At 42.3% G+C, this 24,298-nt stretch overlaps 1 protein-coding gene across 5 annotated transcripts in view; it reads left to right on the forward strand.

The window, feature by feature from the left end:
• Positions 1 to 24,298, forward strand: part of rptor (regulatory associated protein of MTOR, complex 1) — a 183,471-nt gene that overhangs the window by 133,597 nt on the left and 25,576 nt on the right. For all 5 annotated transcript variants that reach the window (XR_003928108.1, XM_030048802.1, XM_030048820.1 and 2 more), the window contains exons 22-28: positions 2,688 to 2,806; positions 6,900 to 7,003; positions 7,172 to 7,349; positions 7,692 to 7,802; positions 17,645 to 17,750; positions 21,011 to 21,125; positions 21,325 to 21,449. Coding sequence is in view for 4 of the 5 variants with exons in the window: in XM_030048802.1 (XP_029904662.1) it covers positions 2,688 to 2,806; positions 6,900 to 7,003; positions 7,172 to 7,349; positions 7,692 to 7,802; positions 17,645 to 17,750; positions 21,011 to 21,125; positions 21,325 to 21,449 (858 nt within the window). In the remaining variant the exon portion in view is untranslated. The remainder of the gene's footprint in view (positions 1 to 2,687; positions 2,807 to 6,899; positions 7,004 to 7,171; positions 7,350 to 7,691; positions 7,803 to 17,644; positions 17,751 to 21,010; positions 21,126 to 21,324; positions 21,450 to 24,298) is intronic.

Genomic DNA, 24,298 nt, shown 5'->3' on the forward strand with positions numbered 1-24,298 from the left:
TGCAAACTTTGTGGCACTCACTGGAGAGTTACAGTAGTTATTTGTATATATTTGCGTGTGCATGTAAAATTGATAAAACACAGGGAGAACCATCCAAACAGTCCAAGAGTCATTCATTATATATTTTTTTTTCTTTGCCCTCTCACAATAAGTTACCTGTTGCTAACATGTAATGATCTGGGTCTCTTAAAGGTATCCAAGCTAACTCAGGCACTCACAACATCCACTTTGACATTTATGATTTGCCACAGTAAGTGCTTGGCTTCATTTCTCTTTGTGTCAGTGGATTTGAGTCACTTTCCCATTATAAGGGCAGCAAAGATATATCGCTCTGCTTACAGTGCTTACAGCTCCTCCTGAAATGTATTTAAAATACCCCTCTTCTCTGCTTTCAAACGTTCTGATGCATTTTTTATGTCTCAACCATTTCGAACTCCAAAAATCGCTATCCAGCTCTAAAAATGCTTTATGGCATCTTTCAGAATTTGAAGAGGCTGTAAAACAATGATGCAGTCTTGCATTTATCCAATAGTTAGCTTCCATTTCGCTCTGCAGAAATCTTGAAACGAAGGGAGTGTCAAATCAGGACAAGCCATTGGTGCAGCACTCAGCCAGTGAATAATATCTGCCATCACGTTCCCTCATGTGGACTGTGTAGAGGCAATGCAGTGGTAATTTGTGTGCACTCGTAATGTAGCGCAGCAGTTAAATGGGAGAGGAACCGTATTTCACATTCATCAACTGGCTGTTTACTGCAGCAGCTAGTGAGCTGGCTAGCCATCCCTAATCATATCCTGGTCCTCAGGCTAGAGCCTAATCACCTTTTTAACTCTCTCGCTCACTTTCTCTCTAGCTTGTCTGTCCTTCTCTCTCTTGGCACTTTATTTTCCCCTCACTGGCTCTCCTGCATGTCCTCTCTGTTCCTCCCTCTCTTTTCTCTCTCTCTTTTCCCTGTCAACTCCCTCCTGTTTGCCCTTTTTTCTACTGTCTTTCATGTACTGCCACTGTCTTCCTCTTCCACCAATGTTCCTGCAACTCAAAAAATCAGAAATAGCATTCTCCCTTCCCCACTTTTGTAATACCCCACCCCTCCCTGCCTCCTCATCAAAATCCTCAGTGTTCTCTCTTTATCATACTCATATGTCTCTGCCATTCATAGTCCTTCCTCTCCCACTCCCCTCGCCAAATCACCCCACTTTGGTCTCCTGTCTTTGAAGTATGGTGATTAGTACCATAGAAAGCCTCTTAGGGCCCTCTGGAGAGGAGTGTGTGGGATAAGAGGGGTCAGCCAGTCTTCACTCCCTCTTCTCCACCCAGCGCCCTAAGGGATTCAAAGCCAAAGGGCTCTGCTCCACACACCGTATCATCTTTGAAAAGTGGGGAAGAGGTGGGGATGTAGGCAGAGTAAGAGGAGGAGATGGAAAGAGAACTCTCCTCCTCAGAGGCCAAGTTGAGAGGAGCCCTCTGGAAGGCGGTAAGTACAGAGGGAGAGGAGGACAGAGAGGCAGAGAGAGAAAAAGAGGGGAAGAGACAGCTGTGTATTGGCGCAAAATGAGAAGTAATAACAGCTGCATACCTCCACTGCTCAGTGTCTGCACAGCTGACACTGAGGGAGGAGAGAAAAACGACAGATTAAAGCCGACAGACCGAGGGACGTTTAGAGAGAGAGAGAGAGAGAGAGAGAGACAGAGTGCGACGAGAAAAGACCCAGCAAATAGGGAGGGAGACTGGGTTCACTGCAGAGGCAATGTGCCATAGCCAGTAAGAGAACAGAAGCAGGTGAGGTGTGTGGAGGAGAAGGGGGTCACTCCTAACACAAAACAACTGATGTTAGTGACACGTCAAGGCGCATTTCCATCACAGCAGCCACATCCCTCCGTCTCAGCCTGTTTTCTCAAACACATTTCAGAAGCACCGGTAAATTCCATCGACTTGAGTGACAACTTTGGCACCGGCAAGAAAAACGATAGGAGAGAGGTTGCTGGTGGTAAATAAATAAACGAGCACGCAGGGAGGAGCAGGAGAACAGAAAACCACCGAGTATGAAGAATGGTAAACAGAGGGAGGGGAATCAACGAGATGGAAAAATTGCCATACCTGTCACCTTCCACTTAAAAGACAACACCCAGAATTAGAGTAGTGACAAATGAACCAAAAGGAGGCCTGACAGCAAGAGAGACTCTGGCCATTTGTATTCATGATAATGAAAACACTTGACAGCCATAGAGCATCAGTGGATGAGTGTGGCCAGCTGCTGGTATTGTGTGTGTACGTTGATTAATGATGTACATTACCTGACATGGGAGGTCATTTTCCCTCTGCCGATTCAACAGATCCAACCGGTGTAGGAGAGGAAAATGGCAGTTAGCACGGTACTAATGAGATAACAGTTCATTGACACTTTGTTTTTAGCACTGCTTTGCTAATGAACTTGGATGGAAGTGGTCGTGCGTGGCTGGCTTTACATATCTATTCATCCACGTGTCCTGTGTTGTTTATTTGTGTATCCTCTATGTCTGTGCGTAGAGCTTTCTTCCCTACACTATCAAGCTATTCACTGCCTCTTGCAACTTATCAACCGTCACTCTATGTGATGATTTATCTTTCAACAAACTGAGTTCTCACAAAATCCGACGGGGCGAGTCGATAAATATGTCTGTAGCAGTGTGTTTTCTCTGTCTTTTCAGGCGTGTCCTTCAACAGCGTTTACACCCAGATCTGGAGAGTGTTGCTGCACCTTGCTGCCGATCCTTTCCCTGAAGTGTCTGATCTGGCCATGAAGGTCCTCAATAGCATTGCATACAAGGTATGACATTCAAACCTGCCAAGAGTTTGTTAATCACACAAACACACTGGCACCACAGGGATATTTCTTAGAATCTGTTGCTTGGGTGCTGTGCCTTGATGTTTGTTGCTTTCAGCATTAGGGATCCAAGAGTTTCATCACATGGTTATGCAGAGAAAGTGATCAGTTTCCAACACACACCCATCCTCCCATTGGCATTTTCCTCCTCCACAAGACCATTACTTTTGTGCAAATGCAATTAAGTGCCAATGACTCCCCCAGGCTTGGCAGTGCAGAGCAGAGAGGCTGCTGTAACTTAAGGAGCCGTAATAACCAGTATAGCCCACCCTCTAACCAAGCCGAAGCACATCCTCTTCTGTTTCGAACCACCAACACCAACTGTCCTCTTATTTACATACAGACCACTGGTATCTCCGCATTAACACTCCCCACTGGACTCCTACAGAGAACAACAGGACTTGATAAACGACATAATGCAATAGACCTCCCCTCTGCCAGCTACTGTAGCACACTGTGTGCCTGCAGCAGACCTCCTTCTACAGAGTCGAGTGTTTTGTCTCAAATGTTACACCATCTGAGATTTTTGTTTGCATGTTTGAGTGTGGCTCTCTCTAAGCTATAGTCGACTGAGCAAATCACCCTCACAGTCCAGCACGGAAACACGCAGTTGTTTGCAGCAGTGCTTTAATCTCAAGTAAGACCAGACCCACACTCTGAGAATATCATATGAAGTCAAATATGTATTATTTGACCTTTCAACTCTAGGGCATTTTCAGAGGGGTGCATATAGCTTCTGTGCAGTGTTTCAATCTGCTGAATGTTGCTGAACCCAGAGGATCTGACAGGGATGAGCTGATGCCCTCCTCCCTGGCTTTGGTTATGCACCTCCAGCACGACTGCGCTTGAGCCGAGGGAAAGCGAGTCCTGTGCACTGCAGCATCTGCTTGTAGTAACGGCAGTCATTTATATTTTCCAGCACAACTAAAAAAATCAGGTGAAAAGTGATCACCGAGGCTCCACCTGTGTTGTCTGTAGCTGTGAAGGATGAGACAAACAGCAATTTAAAAAAGGCACTGACAATGCAGGTTTTTAATGAATGTGTTGAAATGCCATATTGCAGTTTGTTGCTCACCAAAGATGCAGCCCAGGTTTTATTTCTTCCTCCAGAGACAGCCTAATCAAGAGAACATTTGACCCGAGTTCATAAGTGTTAGCATTAGCCCAGCTTAAAATCCAGCTCTTTTAATTAGGATTTTAAATGTCAAATGTTAATGATTTGTAACAAAGTGAACAAGGTCAGCAGCTAATTAAAATTTACTTTCTTCTCAGATGATGAAAAGCATTAAATGATTTTTAATAGCCCCTCACAGTACAGTCCTCAGTGGGTGCTACTGGGGCGAAAGTCAGGCATCTTTTTAAATCCCATTACTCTGTAGTGATAGTGTGCCTGGTCTTTTGATTGTGCTCACTCTAGTTTGAGTGGGTAAGTCGCAGGAGAAAAGAGTAAAGCCTGCACACTTGGAACTTGATTGACACTCTCACTTGATAACATGTGACAACAGGTCAAAGTTTCAATTTGGGAAACTGCTGCATTGATTACATGACAATAAAAAAACTGCAACAAGGCTTTACCCTGGTATTCACTTTACTCACTCTATTCATGCTAGGAGGTTATGACCGCACAGATTTGCTTCCTCCGGTTCCCCTTGCCTGACGCAGCAGAAAACCCTCCTCTCTCACACTCGCCAACGCACCCTCCCCCTTCATCCCTCGTTCAGCCCACCCTCCGTCTTGACCAAACCCATCTCACCCTCAGCACTTCCAAGCCATCATCGTTCACCGGGGAGGTGTTTCGCACTTTCACCACCAGCTGAACATTTTAGATGCACCTTCAATAATTAAATAGGCACAAACAGAGCGGGAAGGAGCTTCCGTTCCTCTGAGCTGTCGTCGGCTTTGACGCCAGTAACCTACCAGAGACCTCGCTAATACTGTAGCATGGTGTACACCCACTGATTTGTTTGCTTAGTTGACTTGCTTCCCGTCCAGTTAATGAGTTATGAAGTCAGGGGAAGCGATCTGACAGAGAACAAGACGTTTTAGAGCGTGGAATGAGCCGTGGAAACCTATTACCCGCATTTTCTGCTAATGCAGTCGTTTTGCATGTATGCAATGGTTTCCAGCAAGCTTAATAGAGGTAGCGGGTATGATGTTTGTTTACCACATGTTGATGATGAGCAACTGTTAATGAATAATCCATGAGCATGGTGCATAATCCAGTTACTTTATCATAACTGATGAGCTGGCAGTCCTGCCACCACCTTCAAACCAACATTTAGCAAAAGTAGTTGATTCTTTGACATTTGCTGCTTCTTAGAGGTAGAACATTTAATTTTGTTAAAAGGCTATCAGTTTTAAGTTAAGCTGATGTTCTTTTTTAGGACAGCTAACAGAGCAAGCTGACTGGGGATCAGTTACTCTTTCCTGAATACTTGGACACAACACATGGCTGTTCACGGACACACAAACTGCTTTTGCTAGATCTCTTTTTGAGTCCCTGCGCTCTTTTATTTGCTTATTTATTTATTTAGTTTGTAACAAAACAGTCTACTTTTTCTAGTACTCTCTTTCATCTTTAATGAAATTCAGGAGATGTCCAAATTGAAAGCAACAGTTTTGTTTCTTTGGCAGACCACTGCACGCTCTTCAGTTTCTCTGTCATCTCTATCTTTCCATGTAAAGTAATACATACTCATTTCAGGTCCTGCTATTTTTTTTTTGTTTCCAGCTAGGAAACAACTCTCCAGGCTCCAAACCAGTTTTTTGTTTGGTTGAAATGTTGAGAACAGCTTAAAATTAGGTCTGCAAACCAAAATGAAACCAGTTCAAAAAGGTCTATCACTGAAGACCCTTGTATGAGGCTGTTAATAAACAGCTGTTGTCTCAAATAAAAAAAAAAAGGATTAATTCCACAGTGTTTAGCTCACCTTTGCTATTGTAGATGTCAGGTGTCTCTGCATGGTGTCTGTGGTGCACTGCACCCTCGCTGCTGTACACCCTTCCTGGTGAATTTACATGAGCAAACCATCACTTCTATGGTTCTATACATTCACCTTCTAACATGTTAAAAGTATAAGCCCATCTTTTAAAATATTCATTTGTTCAGCATTGTGTTTGTATGGTAATGACATATCTGTCTCATCTAATTGATATTGTTTTGCTGCAGGAGCAAAGGAGCACAGATTAGTGACAGACCCATTTCCATAATAACTGTCTTTTTTGCTTTGTTCTTAATTCCTTGTGGTATTTAATGACGCACTTGCAACAACTAACTAAAGTAAGTGATATGTCTGTACCTTCACCAATGCAGTGGATTGTGTGCACATTCACACATAAACCTCCTCCTATAAAGTAGTTACTACTTTATATGAAGAAATTTATGTGAGGCCCTCAGGCTCCTAAGCAGGTAATATCTCGCTGTGTCTCCTTGACTCAGCCTTTTAGACCCACACAAAAGACACTTTGCGCAATTTTGTAATTAGCATAGATATCAAATCAAAGGCAATTCCAGGTAGTAAAATGTGTTTGCTGGTGTTAACTAGATTTACGCTGCACAGAGTTTTCTCTGCACCTGGCTTTAGTAAACAACAACTCTGCTATTCATCAGTGATGCTTTGCCTCTTTTGTCCTTATTAAGTTTACCCCTCCCTTGTGAGCGGCCATTAGACAACTCACAATGAAGAGGTTATATTGCCTCCTCTAGTCAGTGAGATGAAGTTCTGGAAATTAAGGCAAACTTTGTGTTGCACTTTGGACGCAGTGTTGCAGAGGCAAGGGATATCCAGATTTGGGGCATTGCTTCTAATTTTCACCCCATCCTTCTTGCATATCTCTAGAATAACTGAAGTCACTGTTGATCATATTCCTGTCACAGTTTTGTCTGTCGTCTGCCCCTCTCTCTTTACTGCCCTTTCCTCTTTCTGTAGTCATTGCACTTGCGAATCAGGAGTCCTTCTGTGTCTCAAGAGCAAGTTCCCCGTGGGATTACTTAGTGAACCAATGGGGAGTTAAACTGCCGTCTCTTTCTTCCCAGGCGACCATGAACGCACGGCCTCAGAGGATCCTGGACTCTGGATCTCTCACCCAGTCGGCCCCAGCCAGCCCCACCAGCAAGGGCACTCACATCCACCAAGCTGGGTGAGAGGCGATGTTACACACACACACACACACACACACACACACACACACACACAGGATTTAGTTAAACAACAGTGTGGTGGAATATTCAGTTAAATGACTTTTCATGTAACTCCTAATGTCGGATTCTTGACGTTCTCTTGCTTCCCCATTTCTCTGCTCCCCCAGCGGCTCTCCTCCGATGCCCAGCACCAGCAGCTCCAGCCTGACCAACGAGGTGCCCAAGCCTCCGCCTAGGGAGCAGCCGGCCACCAGGCCCCCCTACACCCCCACACTGGGAGGACAGGCGCCCCACTCGCACCAGTTCCCCCGCACTCGCAAGATGTTTGACAAGGGACCTGAACAGGTAGAGAACGACCTTTAGTAGGTCAATCTGGGTTTGCAACCTTGCATTTATTTGACTAAAACAAGCAATCACCACAACCTTTAATGTTTCGAATCTGAAAAACAACCACAAAGTGCCTCGTTATCGCACTTCTGTTGTCTGTGGTTTTATCTCCTTTAAATTGACTTATGTATGCGTCTATGTTTGTCGTTTGTGTGCGTGTGTGCGTGCGTGTGTGCGTGCGTGCGTGCGTGCGTGCGTGCGTGCGTGCGTGCGTGCGTGCGTGCGCGCGCGCGCGTGTGTGTGTGTGTGTGTGTGTGTGTGTGTGTGTGTGTGTGTGTGTGTGTGTGTGTGTCCATCCAGGCAGCTGAGGATGGGGATGAGCCGGGTGGTCACAGGAATTATATCAGCGCCACCCTCCAGACGGGCCTGTGTGACTGGAGCGCCAAGTACTTCGCCCAGCCAGTCATGAAGGTGGCTCACATTTCTGTTTCTCTTCTCCCTCCCTCCCTCCTTCCCTCCCTCTCTCCTTCCCTCAGTTTGACAGTCCCTGTCTGCACCCTCACTCACACAACAGCCTTTTTCATGTGTGTGTTCAGTTCAGCAATGAGCCACAAGGCCATGCATCACAGTGATAACAGAACAGGCATAAAGCGTAGCATCCAATGAGTTATTGCTTTTATAAAATGCCAGTTGCGTTCGAAAAGAGGAAGCACATCCTTTATTTTAATCAAATAGTCTAGTCCTGTCTAGCCCTTGAACAGTAGTTAAAAGAGGTTGCTAAGCAACACATACTTAGTACCAGCATAAAAAATACTTTTCAGTTTGTCATGTTAATATTTAATTCACGGCATCTATGGGCTTCTAATTCAGGGCCCCTACTTTCAGGGCTTCTGCTTTCTAGGCCTGGCAATTTTTTGAGGAATAATGAAATATCCCTGGACTTGTCCTGGAATTTTTTTTGCTAATTATTGTCATCTTGACAAGTTGAGTTAGAGCCTTAAATGGGAGAAAAAGTATTTTTTTATTTTCTCGAGATCAGCTCTTTTGTCTTTCTACAGCAGCACCCCAGCCAATCAGAGTCGAGAGACATGGTGGTTGCTATGAAACAGATTTTATTTGTCTTTACATTTGCACTTCCTATTGTCACACTTGCGATTACATATTTTGTTTTACTCATTACAATTCAGAAATACAGACATTCAAATTTGATATGTAGTTATGGAAAAGTCATGGAAAAGTTTTGGAATTTAATTGGCAAGTATGTGTGCATACCCTGACTGTTTTGCAGCAAGAGCCATAAGTTTATCAGGTATTTTACAGTCGCTTTGAGGGTGACTCAGCCAATGCCGCATCAGTTTTCTAAAACTTATGTAAAACTGGAGTCCTGTGGAAAACAGAATGTACCAGTCACAGTGTGAGAAAGCGCCTGCTGCTTATACTAAATGGCTTTGCTGAATAATTATCCTCTCTAAACTCCACAACTTAACATCCTCCTGGGTGAAATCTACAATTAAAGGAAATATTATTTTTCACCACACACAGAGTGTGTGCTCAGTTATGTGATATTAATTCATTCTTCATGTCCACAAATCCATTTGTACCAAAAAGCATATCCTCCCTGTCCTGTGTAAGAGCGGGGTAGCAGCTAATAACATAATAACTACCCATAACGTAATAATTTTTTTGGTTCTTAATGTAATAACAGCCGATAATATAATAAAATTTCTGAACCAATAACAAAATAACTTTTTTGCAAATAATATAATAAGGTGTTCCATTATTGGCTGGTTATTACTTTATTTAGCTCAGTAAAGAAAACAAATAGTGTAATGAGTGGAGGTGATAATGTAATAATATAACTTTATAGCCAATAAATAAAACTTAAATAAAGTGTCACACTTCCTCTTCCTGACACTTACCCTTATTGTTGCTTCTTTCAAATAGCTGCTTAAAAACATTACCACACACACACACACACACACACACACACACACACACCTACTGTCTCTCTAGAAATGATGACTATTTATTTTGTTTGTGCTACATTTTCAGTGGGGTCCCATTGCCTCCCACCTCCATGTATCTGAATGAAAATGGGTTCTCTAGGTACCCACGGGTCTCCTCTTAGCAGACAAGGCCCACCTTCTGTTAATCCCATGCAGTTTGGGCCACAAGCCATGCAGTAGAAATGTGTTATTTTCACCTAAAATGGTGTAAAATGGTTTTGCATATTGGGGCCTAAACAGTCTTGGAGTTGCATAAATCGGGTTTGACTGGAAAGCTGAGACTCTTGTGGACACAATGATCTCGAGGATAATTACAGCCTCATGAAACTTTGCAATCAAAAACTACAATCTGAGGGCATCAGGATTTATGGCTTTCCTATTGGCAGTAAGAGGGAGTTTCTTAGCAATTTCCAGAACAGAATGCTCGCCATGCAAAAAAACAAAAAATGCAATTCTTACCATCAAGTCTCACTGTACTCGAGTCTCATTAGACCAGAGTTTAACACTACAGCACCACAGTAATAATAATAATTAAAAAAAATAGCTTACTGTTTAACTCCATTTCATGTATTTTATAGATCTGGAACAAAGGGAATACTGCCAATGATCTTTTTCCTGTCCTCTATCATTTGAGTATGGACAAGACATGGACAGGGAGCAGTGTCAGATGAGACCTACGATGTGATACTCAAGGCACTCAAGGGGAAATTTAATGTCCCTGTAGCAAAGAGATCAATGACCCGGCGTGCTGCTGTTTTTTGGCTCTGGTGGAATAGGCAAGTTTAAGGCCTTAGTGAGGATGGCCAGGCAATTACATGTGCTGTCTCAGCTTTCCAGTCAAATCCAATTTATGCAACTCCAAGGCTGTTTAGGCCCCAGTCTGCACAAATACACCATTTTACAACAGGCCAAAAGAACACATTTGTGGCCAGACTGCATGGGATTAGCGTAAGGTGGGCATGTCTGCAAAGGGAAGAGTCATGGGTGCCCAGACAACCCATTTTCATTCAGAGATCTGGAGGTCGGAGGTCAAGGGGCCCTTCTGAAAATGGCCATGTCATTTTCCCCTTATCAAACTTTAGTCTAAATTTGGAGCTATATTTAGCGGACTTGCTGACAACCTAGTGAGACATACTTGACATTCTTGGTAGCACTGGATTCCTGAGGTTGTCTGTCTTCACATGATGCCAGTGTCATGACTCTAGCTTTAACTGAGCCCATTACAGACTCTAAAACACAGTAATGTCAGCCGGCACAGACACTCCCGTGGATCTCTAAGGGTAAATTTGAATGATGTCACAAATTTGCATATCCTCTTGCTCTAAATATATAAGAAATGTTAATCCATGTCAGCTAAATAAACTATTTAGCCTACTAAATTAAATTAAGTAACAAATTACCTTTCAACATGTCTGATAAGAGAAAAAGGTTTGCAGACAAAGGAAGAAAGCCTGTATCAGAGTCAGATAACTGGATAACTTGTCAAGCAACATCAAGTGGTGAGTTACAGGGACTGCCAAAGAAAATCCTCAAGAGTCTTCAAGAGTGAACTATAGATAGTATTTGCTTTGGTTTTAGACTCTCTATCGAGCTTGTCATGACTGTGTTAGGTGAGGATCTAAATGGGGAAGAACTCTGTTTTGGTAATACATTTTCACGTAACCTGTCAGGTGTCAGGTTTGGTATATACACAGAGAGAGGGAGTGCTACATTGTTATAGTAGTGTGGTTGAAACAATATGCTTTAAAAAGTGATTTAAAATAAGTTAAAGATGACATTTTTCATGAAAAGAAGTGGTGGTCTTTGTATTCGAGGACAAAGCATCTTCAGAGAGCTGTAGATTTCATATAATACAGCATATGAGTTATTGTCTGTGTTTGCAAACATGTGTTCACAATTCCTTTGGTACTCAAACAGTAAGTCTAACCATCAAGTAGTAGTGTATGTGTGTGTGTGTGTGTGTGTGTGTGTGTGTGTGTGTGTGTGTGTGTGTGGTCAGGTTTTTAAGCAGCTATTTGAAATAGGCAACAGTGAGGGTTTTTATAGCCAATAAATAAAACTTAAATAAAGTGATATTAGTATATTATTACATTATTTATGTGTAATGTAATAACCAGCGAATAATGTAATACCTTATTACATTATTGGCAAAAAGTTATTACATTATTGGTTCAGAAATTTTATTACATTGTTGGTAAGTTATTGCATTATCGGCTTTTATTACATTAAGAACGGAAACATTTTTATTTATTATTATTGGCAGTAATTATGTTATCGGCTGCTACAAACAGTTTGCGTATTAAGAGTCAGATCAAGTGTCACATGGCTGCTGCTTCTGGTTCACAAGATTAACACATCTGCCATGATACTGCAAAGGCTGCACGCCCACACCCAACTCTCTCCAGACGAGAAAAAAAAAAAAAAAGAAAGAGGGAAAAAAATGAACTGTGTCAGCTAATCTCATCGAGATTTTCTGAACCGGTGCCAGACTGCACACGTAGAGGAGAGAAGGAGGAAATCATTGGTGAGACAGGCAGCCATGAGGGTCGAATAGAGGAGGAAAGGGAGAAAGTTGAGGGATAGAGTGGAGAAAATCAGAAGTCAGGAAACCAAGATATTGGAAATGCGCATGAGAGACAAAGTGACTGATGGGGCAGGAGAGAGGAAAGAAAAGAAGATATTAGAACAATAAGATAAATCTTTTTACCATTAGTGGCAAATATAGGAGGAGGGTGTGCATGTGAGAGGGAACAATCATGAAGAAAAGAATGACAGACGATGGAAGTCAAATATTGGAAGAGTAGACCATGAGGGGCAAACAGAGATGGAGGGAGCATGTGTGGAAGAAAGAGGGAGAGGGAGGGAAAAATAGAGGCGATAGACATAAAATGTGTAAAGAGCACCAGGGGGCGGCAGGATGAAAGGAAGACGGAGGCAGAGGTGGGAACAAGATGATAGAAAGGAGAAAAAGATGATTGGATGGCTATGGAGGGAGAGAGAGAAGGAAAGGTGGAAGGAAGAGAAGGAAGCAGGAGAGGGGTTTTGCCGTAGCGCGAACCAGAATGCTGTGTCGGCAAAATTTTTGAGTGCTCCCATAAAACTCCACTCCATTATAAAGCTGTGTGTGAGAGTGCGCCTCAAAGTCTGCACACAGGTTATCATATCACTGTGTCAGCAGCACAAGAGGGGAAGGGAGAGTGTGTGCGTGTGTTTGTGCGAGACAGACGGAGTGTATATATCCACACCCACACACAAGGACAACATGGGGTGTGTTTTGCGGGGAGCGGTGTAAGAAAATGTGTATGAGAAAAGAGACTGAAAAAGAAAAATTGTGCAGTATATCCACAGCTATAAGTTAAGGCATGTGTGAGAGAAAACACATGTAGAGGTGTGTTTGTGTGGCCTCATAGTTTACCTCAGGGTCTCATTATGCTTTACATTAGCAGCTGACAGAGCACACACACAGAAACCCACTCTCTCCATATTCAGCACCTCTCTTTCCTCTCTTCTTCCTCTCTCTCCGTCATCCAAAAGCTCTTGTCTCATGTTAGCATATGTTGCGTTGGTGTTAAAATAAGTCTGACCTTTAAAGCACACAGCAGTAGAGGAGTTTGCAGGGAGTTTGATTCTCAGAGTACATGATAGTCCACCTCACGTGGCACTGTAGCTGTGTATGTATGACTGTTTAACATTCAGTGGACGTGAGAAGCTTCGCTGTAGAAATGTGCTTAATAAGCACACAGTGGGGCAGTGAGCACATTACACACATACACACACAAAACAGCACCATTACAATCCCCCTATCTTGCAGTTTTTCTTAACTGTTTACATGCTAACACTCAAACTTCAAACCTGACACACATCCAAAACTAGAAAAACTATTTCCCCTTTTTCACACTAGTTGTAATTTTAAATCTCAGTTCTTGCAAAACACTATGTTTAATTCATCTGAGTAGATATATCAGTATTACAACAATGTTATTACATGGGACTCTTTTTCATCATATTACCCTGACATAAAATTAGTGTTGTTTTTTCCTGGTTTTACAACAAAAGGATCCAAGTTTCTTACCTTAGTAGACTGTTCTAACTCTTTTGTATGTAAATGAAATGAACACACCAATAATCATGCCTACAGTATCAGTATTGAGCTGTTTGGTCAAAGGTAATTGTCGTGTTTGATGTTTTCCACATCGCCCAGCCCTATTCTGGATTTTTGGCAAAGTCCTCATGACTAAAATCTGCTGCGTTCACATGGAAAGCACTGCCATTTAAAATGCTAAACTGAAATTATCAGTTGGCAGTACTGACTATTCACAAGTACAAAGACTTCCCTAGCTGCAGAATTGTTCAGTTACATGGCAGAGTGCCACAGGTAGGCTCTCCGGTGTTGGAGATTGATTGATGGTGACATTGCAGGCAGGCAGAGGAAGAGGAAAGGTTGAGTCTAAGAGGAGGAGAAAGAGCATCCAGGGCTAAATCTGTCATGCCGGCTGATACTTCCCCTGTGCTTGCTTCCTTAGTTCCTCACCTTGCAAGTTGTTGTTCCATCTTTAGTTTTGCAGACCCGATGCAGTTAAGTGCTACACCATAGAAATACCATAGAAATGTTGTCTAAGTTGCTCCAGAAACCCGACCACACAAGCCACAGAAATTGTACACGTCCTAGGCATACATTGCGTTTTTAAAGCCAACGTGCTCATTCTCCACTGACTGCACAACTCCGGTAATTATGGAAAACGCCTTGAGCTGAGTACTTGTTGGCTCATTAGAGTTGGATCACATGTAAAGGTCAGAGTACTAAACTTCCAGTATCCATTTATTGATGCCAATTAACGCATGATTAAAATCAATTTGTTGGGAGGTGCTATAAGCTAGTATTTCTATTAACTCTCCTAGCTCTCCTAAAACTGGGAAAAATGCAATGGAACGGCCATTTAAGTCTGAATTCAGAGAGGGTGATTCAGGCAAGATTTCTCAACAGCAAGAATGGCTGAGCAGTGTGCATTTTGTATGAACTTACAACAAACTTAACTTATGCATTGTTTCTCCTCCTCAATTTCTGTGAAATATCACAGAGTTTCTGGTGCTCAGAAACCAGCCACAAAAACATCAGGCCCTCGCAAGCATCCACTTCTGCAGCTCTTCCTACCAGAGCAGGTGCTGAAGCAGGTCGACGTCTGTGTGACTCCACGGTAACAGAGTGACCCAGTTGGCAAATTCTGACTTCCAAACCCTGAAATGACAGCAATGAACAAAGCCCTCAATTATAAGCTGCCAACTCAGAAATCCCAACTTCTCTTGAGCACAGCATAAGCCCTTCACATAGCTGAGGTGTGCAAGAGCAGAGCTGGAACAAGGTGCTCTTGAGGACCTGGTTTGGGAACAAGACTCTAAGACTCTAAGTGTCTCAGTCCTGCTCCTCACCACCCAGATCTTGCTGTTTCTTGTTGTTCACATATGGCCGTTTAATCAAGAACTGAGAACTGATTCACACTGAAACACCAAATGAACACAGGTGGCAAGCTGGTGGGATTGAAAACCAATAGGTGCAGGACTGAGATCTGCTGCTTGAAGACAGCAAACAAATACCTGCTATGAAGTAACTTGGAATACTTTAGGTCACCTCTTTCACTCCCCTTACCATGGCAATCAGTTTCTTTGTAATTACTGTAAATAATTAAACAGCTCAATAAGTTGGGAGCACCACCCAAAGGTAACTTTGTCCGTGGACATTGTATCATTGCAATGCAACATACATGTCAAGAACATTCTTTCCATTTCTGCATGCCATTTTGAAATATTGTTCTAGTCGAAATTGTCACGGCAGGCTCTGTTGCTGTCATTATGACTCTTTCTAAGTTGATAGTACTGCCGTTTTGTTGTGGATTGAACCCTATACATCTGACTACCTTGTGTCCTTTAAACCGAGCCACCCCACCCCACACAAACCGTGATGTCATGAACAAATACTGTTGCTCCTCTCCTAGCGACAATCTATGTCTTTATTAAATATGCATAATAATAGCTTAGTGCGTGTTTTTCATTTATAACTTTATTACATTTCACTGAAAAAATGGCATAAATCAGGTTTATATCACACATAGCAATATCATGCATAATTGATGAGTTGGGTTCAAAAAGGGAATCATTTCTTTCTCCTCAAAATGCACATTATCATAACAGATTTGTTCTGGCTGACTTAAAATCTTTCTGGGCCTGTTTTTTTACGTAACCCAAGATAGAATTTATCAGTTAACCTTCACTGTACCCAATCCATTTTACTCACTCGGCTGCACATGCAGGAAATTGTCAACATATTTTACAGAATTCCTTGCCTTTCTACACATGAAGCCCTAATCATGCCTGTTGTTTTGGACTGTGAAGTTGAAACTTTCTCTTCTTTTTAGTTTCTCTGTCCATGTCCCTCAGCTCTTCCTCTTGTATCCCTGTGGCATGGATTTTTCACTTTTAACACATTTTAACTGGCCAGCGAGCGGAGGCTTAAGAAGCATTTGTAGCCCTAAACCTAGCTAGCTAACTATTGTTTCTGTTCTTACACACACTCTCACACATGCTGCTCTGACGGACTGACGGGGCCGTGAATTCAGTCACGAGAGTTGTGCATCAGACGTGATAGTTCTCTTCCACTCATTGTTTACAAAAAGTGACTAACTGTGCACACCTGCGATGAGATAAGAAAGGTTTGAAAATAAAATGTCCCAGAGCACTGAGTAAACACTGTCTCGCTATCGGTGAAGTGTCAGTGTCTAGCACTGAGATACAGGTCTTATTCAGTCATCGTTCACACATTCACATATGGAGCATAGGTCTGTTTTCATGTTTGCCAGAGCACTGGCTTTTTTCCCTCTCAGATCACAGAGAAATAATTTTCTACTCCCTTCTTTATCCCTAATCACCTACTGTTATCAGCCCCCTCCCCACCCCCCCACCCCCCCCCCACACACACAGAAATTCATTCCTTTGTTGAGAGGTTACACCAGAGGCCTTCGTTGATGAACACTAATTACCCAGAGAAGGCATTTTCTCTTTCTCAGGAAAGCAGAGAGGGAAGCAGGCAAAAGAGAGAGGGGGGTGGGGGCCAGGCAGAAGCTTAGAACTGAGGTAAGAGGGAATGGAGGAGAAGAAAATGAGGGGAGGAGCGCCATCAAGGGGGTCTGAGTGTGAGCTATCTTTGAAGAACTATGTGCTGGAAGCCAAATCTGACGAATGCCATTTGACACCCTAAATTTGAGGCTTTTATGGTATGATGCAGGTGGGAGATTTAAAGAGCCAGCAGCACCTGCATTTTGCCATCGCCTTGGGTGACGTTGCCTTTTCATTTTTGTCTCTACAGTGGCCTGTTATCCAGTCTGTCGGGTGTATTTTGAGACCAGCTTGTGGAGCAACTAAATTACATTGCGCTCATATTTTCAATGGAATGCATCCGGAGAACTGTATGCCACAAGCCAGACTACCTGCTTAGTCGCTGTCATATAATACAAGGAGATTTGGGTTTTTGTTAGCTTTTCCTTATATATATATGTCTTAACTTCCTGTAGACGACGTCTTAACAAAAACACCTTGAATGAAACTCTGACGTCCCTTTGCCTTGAAATAGGACAGTGACCACTGTATTTACAGAATCAGCATCAGAATCAGGGAAAATAGACACTTTGACCCTGTTGACCCTTTGAAACTTGAGCAAATTCACTTGATTTCTTTCACAAACATAGGTGAAAAGGTGATTAGGTAATAGTAAAAGTTAAACAGTAAAAGACTTACAAGAAAATTTCCACAAAAAACATGATTAAAATAAAAAATATATATAATTATTACAATTATTATTTGAGAAATTCCTAAAACAATTAAAAAAAAAAAAAGAAAATGAAGTGAATTTTTGTTCAAAGTGTAAAATAAAACCTTTCAAAATAAAAGCCTCCTGGGTTTCAAAGGGTTAACGCTCAGAAAGCAAACCAGCTTAATCATCATGGCTGCACACACCACTGCATGCTGCTTGTGCATGTGAAACCACAGGAGACCATTGGTGTGATCTGACACTTTTGGGTCTGATGTGCAAAACATGAAAACTATCAGCTCTTTCCTCGAGAAAGACTGACCAGGTGAATCCTTTGCCACACCACATTCGTTTCAGTCACATAGGAGACCGCAGAGGCAATGGAGGAGAGGATTTTCAATCTTTGAGAAGTCATAGATTGTGTAACAAGGGGTTCTAGTACGAGGAATGGGGCACTCCTGTTCTTATTTTTTGCCTCTGAAGCTGTCTTCCCACTCATTCACACCCAGATCCCAGAGGAGCATGACCTGGAGAGCCAGGTGAGGATGGAGAGGCAGTGGAGGTTCCTCAGAAACGCTCGTGTGAGGAGGCAGAGCCAACGCATCACACAAAGAGGTCAGTGACACACACACACACACACACACACACGTATCTCTTTTTGCACATTAGGTTTCAACTGGTGTATTTTTGAATGTTAATAACATTATTTTTCTACTGAAGCTGCCAATATTTTGTGCCAGTGTTCAGTATCTTTAAATTTCACTATTTTTATGCCAAAAAAATTGCAAGGATTCAGTGTTGAGAAATGTATTTCTTGCAGGGTAAAACAGCATTTATGGAGCATATTATTAACCTACGATGGCTATTCAGCAGTAGGAGAGACTCAAGGTTATATCACTGACTTAAAACGAAGAATTCATCTTGAAAAGGATAAATGGGGAAAAAAATCACTGAATAAAGAAAGTGGACGAAGAATATCAAATTTCCCTGCAGCTTTTACTGGCTCTTTATGTAGCTGTGGTCAAGGAGAACCGTCATCATATTGGCACTAGAAGACATGACTAGTCAATAGCTGATATTTAATGAAAGGCCAAACCGATATAATAAGCTAAAGCCTACTGTGCGCACACACACACAAACACATGCACCAGGAAGTAGATGACATAGTCGTGCTTTCATAACAGTATGTGCATGTGTGTGTGCATGTGCAGATGAAATTATGACAGAGGATCGGCTGAAAACAACCCACAGTCAGAAACAGACCCCTTTATGAGTCACAGGACTCCCCTTCCTACATACACAAGCACACACATACACACACACACGTACACACACACACACACACACACGTACACATGCACACACAAAAGCAGGAAACATAAAAGAGCCCGGGGTGCCTGCATATACACAGACTCCCCAACTGAAGTCAGAGCTTTCTCAAAACAGAATTGCTAACACCCCCACGTCACTGGCAGCCCCCTCCACACACACACACACACACACACACACACACACATATACACATACACACACGCGCGGTCACGAGGCGATTGGCGTCAGAGCTGAGGTTCACTCACGCAGATCTCTCTATCTCCCCGTCTCTGCTCGCTTAATCACTGCATTCCCTCCTTTCCTCACAAGTTTTGAGGGAGAGAAGCAGCAGGGTTGCCCTCATTCAGTCTGTTCCCTCCAGAGGGAGACGGAGAAGAGAGGAAGAGGGCGAGCATGATGGAAGGGATGCGAGCAAGAGCAAGGGCTGAGGATGCATATAGGCAGCAAGAAAGATGGGGATAAAAGAGAGGTGGAAAGAGAAGAAATAGTAAAAGTCGCAGCAAGCAAGGGTTTGAGGAGGAGAGAGAGGAATTTAAGAACATAGTCCTCTTTAGGCTTGTAAATTTGACTCAGCTCGTTGGATTTCCATCTCCTTGTTGATGCAAAATTTACCAACATCACCATACTGTGCTTAAGAGTGCTTTAATGTAGTTTCACAAAATATTTTTAGTAGTTCCATATCCAGTGCAAACAGCCAAACAGCACAAACAGAAGATATGGGTGATGAACATATTCACCTTTAAACAGTGCAGCAGCCTAAGGTTGCAACAATTGTGTACCAGTGTTTTTGTTTCATGATTGATTCTTCCACAATCGTCTTAATCTCATCATGGCGCTTGGAAGAGCGTGTTGAGATACAGTAGTCAAGGACAGACTGGCTGTCTTGCATGTGTTGTTGCTGTGACAACATGTGGTCAGGCAGACACTCACTGGAAAAAGCTGCCGGAGGGTACACTGCTTACGTATAGGAGGTGAATTATAGTTTTTTCTCCCCCCAACAGTCTATGCTGAAGTACTGATATTGCATATTCCCTAACTGTTAGATTGATATTCATATGTAATGTTTTTCTGTTTATGTTCTATTTTTTCTCTGCTGCATGCTATGCAGCAGTTTTCTGATGCAACAAACCATATTCCCCACTAGAATCATCAAAATTTCATTCAAGTTTTGTCTTCAAAGCATCTTAAAATAGGCACTTGAGGAGAGTACCTCACTTCCCCTCTCACCCACATTGTTTTTTTGTAGTTGTTTCATTTTTCCCCTTTTCTATATCCAGTCCCTAGTGTGCACCACAGTCGTTCCCAATGTGTAAGACTGCCCCAAATCTGAAAATGCCCAAATGCAGTTGCACTTAATCCACACATCATGAACTCTCAGAGTGGTATTCAGTGATCATATTCCACAATTCCCAAGAGTTTGTATACAGTAAGGAAGGAATCACAGCTAACATGATGGGCAAGAATACATTCCCATCTAAATAAAGGAAAGCTAAATCAGGTCATTGTAATCTTTATTATTTGACAGTATGTCCCGTATAAATTTGGTGAGTGCCATCTTATTTTTGCTTATTTATTTGCATATTTATGTGCTTATTTATTGATGCATTTATTTGAATGAATTTGAATTTGACCAACCCAGTAGCTCACCTGGTAAGGGCATTTACCTCTTGTTAAGGCTGAGTCCTGATAGCAGTGTCCTGGGTTCAAAGCCAACCTCAGGCTATTTGCTGCATGTCATCCCCTCACTCTCCTATGCCTCTCCTGTCTCTCTCTACTGTCACTATCAAATAAAGCAGAAATGCCAAAGAAAATCCTTAAAAAAAGAATTTGGCCAACCCTGTTGTTTTTAATGTTTAGATTGCAAATTGTGCCTTTAAATTAGATATTTACATAGAAAATATATCCTTGTCATGCCATTCTCGCATCGTGAACACCAGTAACTGCTGCTGCAACCGGAAGCATTTTCCTTTAGCCAAGTTCCTTCCAATTTGTGTCAGTAAAAACTCCTTAGTCCCAACACTTGCAGTCTTCACACCTACCTCTACACTTCCTGAAAATTCACAACTCAAGTGGCCACCTGGAGAAATACTAAGACCGCAAGTGTGGGGACTGGGACAAATCTTCTGTCGCTGCTGCACCCCACTGTTGGTCAGGGAAGGGTGCACTCCACCATGAGCTGTTTCTGCTGCGGGGTGTGTGGAGTCACCAGCCACTTCTTTCCACCTAATAGCAAGGAGGTTCATTGGGAGAGCATCACATGCGTGGAAACTCAGGCTCTGATGAAGTGGCAACGTCACCAACCAGTAGGAGTCGCTAAGATAAGTGGGCGGGTGACTTTACCCCTGCACCACCTGGACGCCCCACCCACACTGTAATAAAACTTTTATTCCTGACTCTTTTTTGTAAACTTGTGAAATACAGACTTTATTTTACTAGGATGTGCTGGCTGTTGCTGGGATCAAAGCTCTTCAGTTTTGAGAAATTCTCTTCTGACTTAGCAGAATTTGACACCTCTTCCTCTTTCGGCTCCTCCCCCTTTACAGGTGTGTCCCGTCTTGACGATCAGATATTCATTAACCGCAACCCTGGCGTGCCATCTGTGGTGAAGTTCCACCCTTTCAACACCTGCATTGCCGTCGCTGACAAGGACAGCATCTGGTGAGAGAGCAAGCCGCAGCCACAGCCCCATTCCAAATGGAAAATTAAAAGTGAAATTATAGTGCACCTTGCTTAGCCAGCTTTATATCATTAAGGTCATAATGCAGATAATTCACATTAATAATTGGTGTTTTCTAGGTTGTAATACGCATCAGATTATAGAAGGCATTCTAAGAGGTGTGTGTTTGTCTGTTCATAGTTTCTGGGATTGGGAGAAAGGGGAGAGGCTGGACTACTTCTACAACGGAAACCCTCGTTACACACGCATCACTGCCATGGAGTACCTCAATGGACATGATTGTTCATTGCTACTCACTGCAACAGGTTGGAGACTCACTTAGCAATAACACACACACACACACACACACACATACACATTGAGAACTACAACTGAGTTAGTGCTGGGCAGTATATCAATATTGTATCAGTATTGTGATATGAGACCAGATATTGTCTAGGATTTTGGATATCGTAACATTTCAGTATGGCACAGGTGTTGTCTTTTCCTGTTTTAAAGGCTGCATTACAGTAAAGGGTTTCAGTTGTCTGTGTTGTAGCTGTTTTTGTCTGTACCATCATCATGTCCACGCTACTAATGATGGTTTATTAAAAAAAAAATCTCTGGTGTGAAAATATAAAAGCATCTGTCATCGTCTCTACAATATCAGCACTATATCTATACTGATGTATTTGATCAAAGATACTGTGATATTTAATTTTGTTCACATTACTCAGCCGTACACAGAATACAAATACAAGTTTCAAAGCTACTCTCTAGTAAATTCTGTGAAGGTTTGGTAGCACAATCTCACATACCCACCAATGTGGTGGAAACTGCAGTGACACTCATTTGTAACCACATTTTCATTTCCCCATGCCTGAAGTTTTAACAAGCCTTAAGCGCTTGACTCGTAACCCCAAATACACACACACACACACACACAAACACACACAGACGGACGCAAAGGCAGAAGCGCTCAAGTGTATTCATCATCATTCATCACTAGAACAGAGCTATTACCCTCTGTGGTTTTATCTTCATAACCCAGAGGAGCATGCTGAAACCATCGAGCAAACTACTGCACAGTACAAACATGCAGGCAAACACAAACATGCACTTTTTTTTTTCTTTATAGCTGTGAAACTGGACTGTTGCACTGCACCTAATGTACCTTCTCTAAACCAGTGCTTTTAATCATAGGAATTATTAGCGTGCACAAAAACCTGATTTGGTTGTCTATCCATGTACATGTCATGAGGAAAGTGAATTATTTGTTTGGTGAAAAGGTGATCCTCTGTCTCATCAACTTCTGGTGGGTCCACCTCCATTGGCTCACAGGCATTTAGGCAACGGCTGGTGATCAGAACCAGTGCCCCACTGGTTCTGATCCATGCTGATCCACAGATGGGTGGTAACAGTGTTTGATGCGAAGTACCAAGTTCCCCAGCAGAAGAGCTGCTCAATATTTAGGCTCTATTGAGTGGATCCAGTGGCTGGTGCATCCTTGATGGACACTTTGGTTGACAAAGCAACTTTGGCTATGCTCACACAGTGGCTGAAAATGACCCAATTCAGATTTTTTTTTTCCCAAAGCTGATATTTTTGCCTTGACCGTTCACATTCATCTTTGTATGTAACCCGTATCTGACTTTAGTGTAGACAGATCTGACCCAGCTACCCAAGATGTCATTTGCATAACAGGTCATCATCACAATTAATAAAATAGTAGTGTAGCAATTTATTTCTTAAATTGTTTGCTGTGGTGACAGCGGTTGCAGTCTGTCAGCTGTTCAGGCTGAGGGCAAGAAGGCAAAAAAGGGCTTTGATTGAAGCATCTTCCCATACATATATTAAATTTCCCTGTCATTGTTTCTGTGATTGTTGATTGATGGTTTTGTCCACCACTGCTGACAAAGATCAATGAATAATGACCTTCTGACAGAGATGTGGGCGCATTCAGTGGAAAAAAAAAACGCATGAATTCTGATCCAAGTGTTCATACAGCAGTCACATCAGCAGTAGTCAGATACATATCTGATTTAGGACCACATGTGAAAGTGGTCCAAATCAGAATTGAAAATGACACATTATGTGTGTGTGTGTGCTTTTTTTTTTTTTTTTTGGTTATGTTTTGTTTTGTTTTTTGTTTTTTTTATTTTTGCTGTTCACACTGGCTTAAAAAATCACATCTGTGTCACATTTGAGAAAAAAAACAGATGTAGGCCACTTTTGCCAGCTGTCTGAACTGAGCCTATGTCCTACAGTCTAATTGGTTGAGTGAGTGGTAAGGAGTCCCTCACTGTGAGGCACCTGGCTCTTAGATGATGCACACTGTGAAGAAGCAGTGGCGCTCATGTGTATTATCCCCTTGGCTACACTGAATACATAACATATCTGGTCCATTCACGGAGCAGCTACTGCCACCAAACGCTGCCAGTCAATGAAACCAAGCATGTGGGCAGTGTTTAAGTCGTGTGTATGCCACGGAGTTCAGCTCTACAAACAGATAGACAAATCTTCAGTTTATATTTTTTACGCAGGGTGTTTGCAGCCACTTTACATGTAAATGGTCAATAAAGTGTCTATATTTTTAAGTAGCTATATCTCAGCTACTTTAACACTAACCAGTAGCAGCTGGCAGTTGCTAAGTAACATTATCCCTTACATAGGTTGCAGATGTTAACTTATCCACATCACACAATCTTGGCAAAAATGTTAAAGCTCACAGCTGAGCAGGGGCCAAAGCCTGAAGACACAATCCTTCTCAATCCCAAAGCAAAAGCTCACTCCTGTGTTTTGACTGTGAACTCATGCAGGCATACACTGTACATGCTCTGCAGGTGTAGCCAGTGAAAAGATCCATTTCACGGTCCTCCGCTTCATGGAACAGACACATCACATGTTCAGTGTAGCCAAGAGGTTTGACGAACCAACTATAATCTATAAATTTAGCCATACACATATTTGGTGTCATATCACAATACTGCTTAACTTCAAAATATCAAACTACTGAGCTACGGCTCCTGCTTCATTCCTAAAGCAGTGCTTCAGCTACATCAAATACAGATTGAAATAATTCAGCTTCTACTTTTTTCAAGCTGAAGCAAGCACACAAATTTTCTTCTGAAAATTTTGTGTCTGCTAGTCAGGGTGGGAATTACACAGTTTTAAG

This window comes from Myripristis murdjan, chromosome 1, assembly GCF_902150065.1.
Source record: "Myripristis murdjan chromosome 1, fMyrMur1.1, whole genome shotgun sequence".
NCBI lineage: Eukaryota > Metazoa > Chordata > Actinopteri > Holocentriformes > Holocentridae > Myripristis > Myripristis murdjan.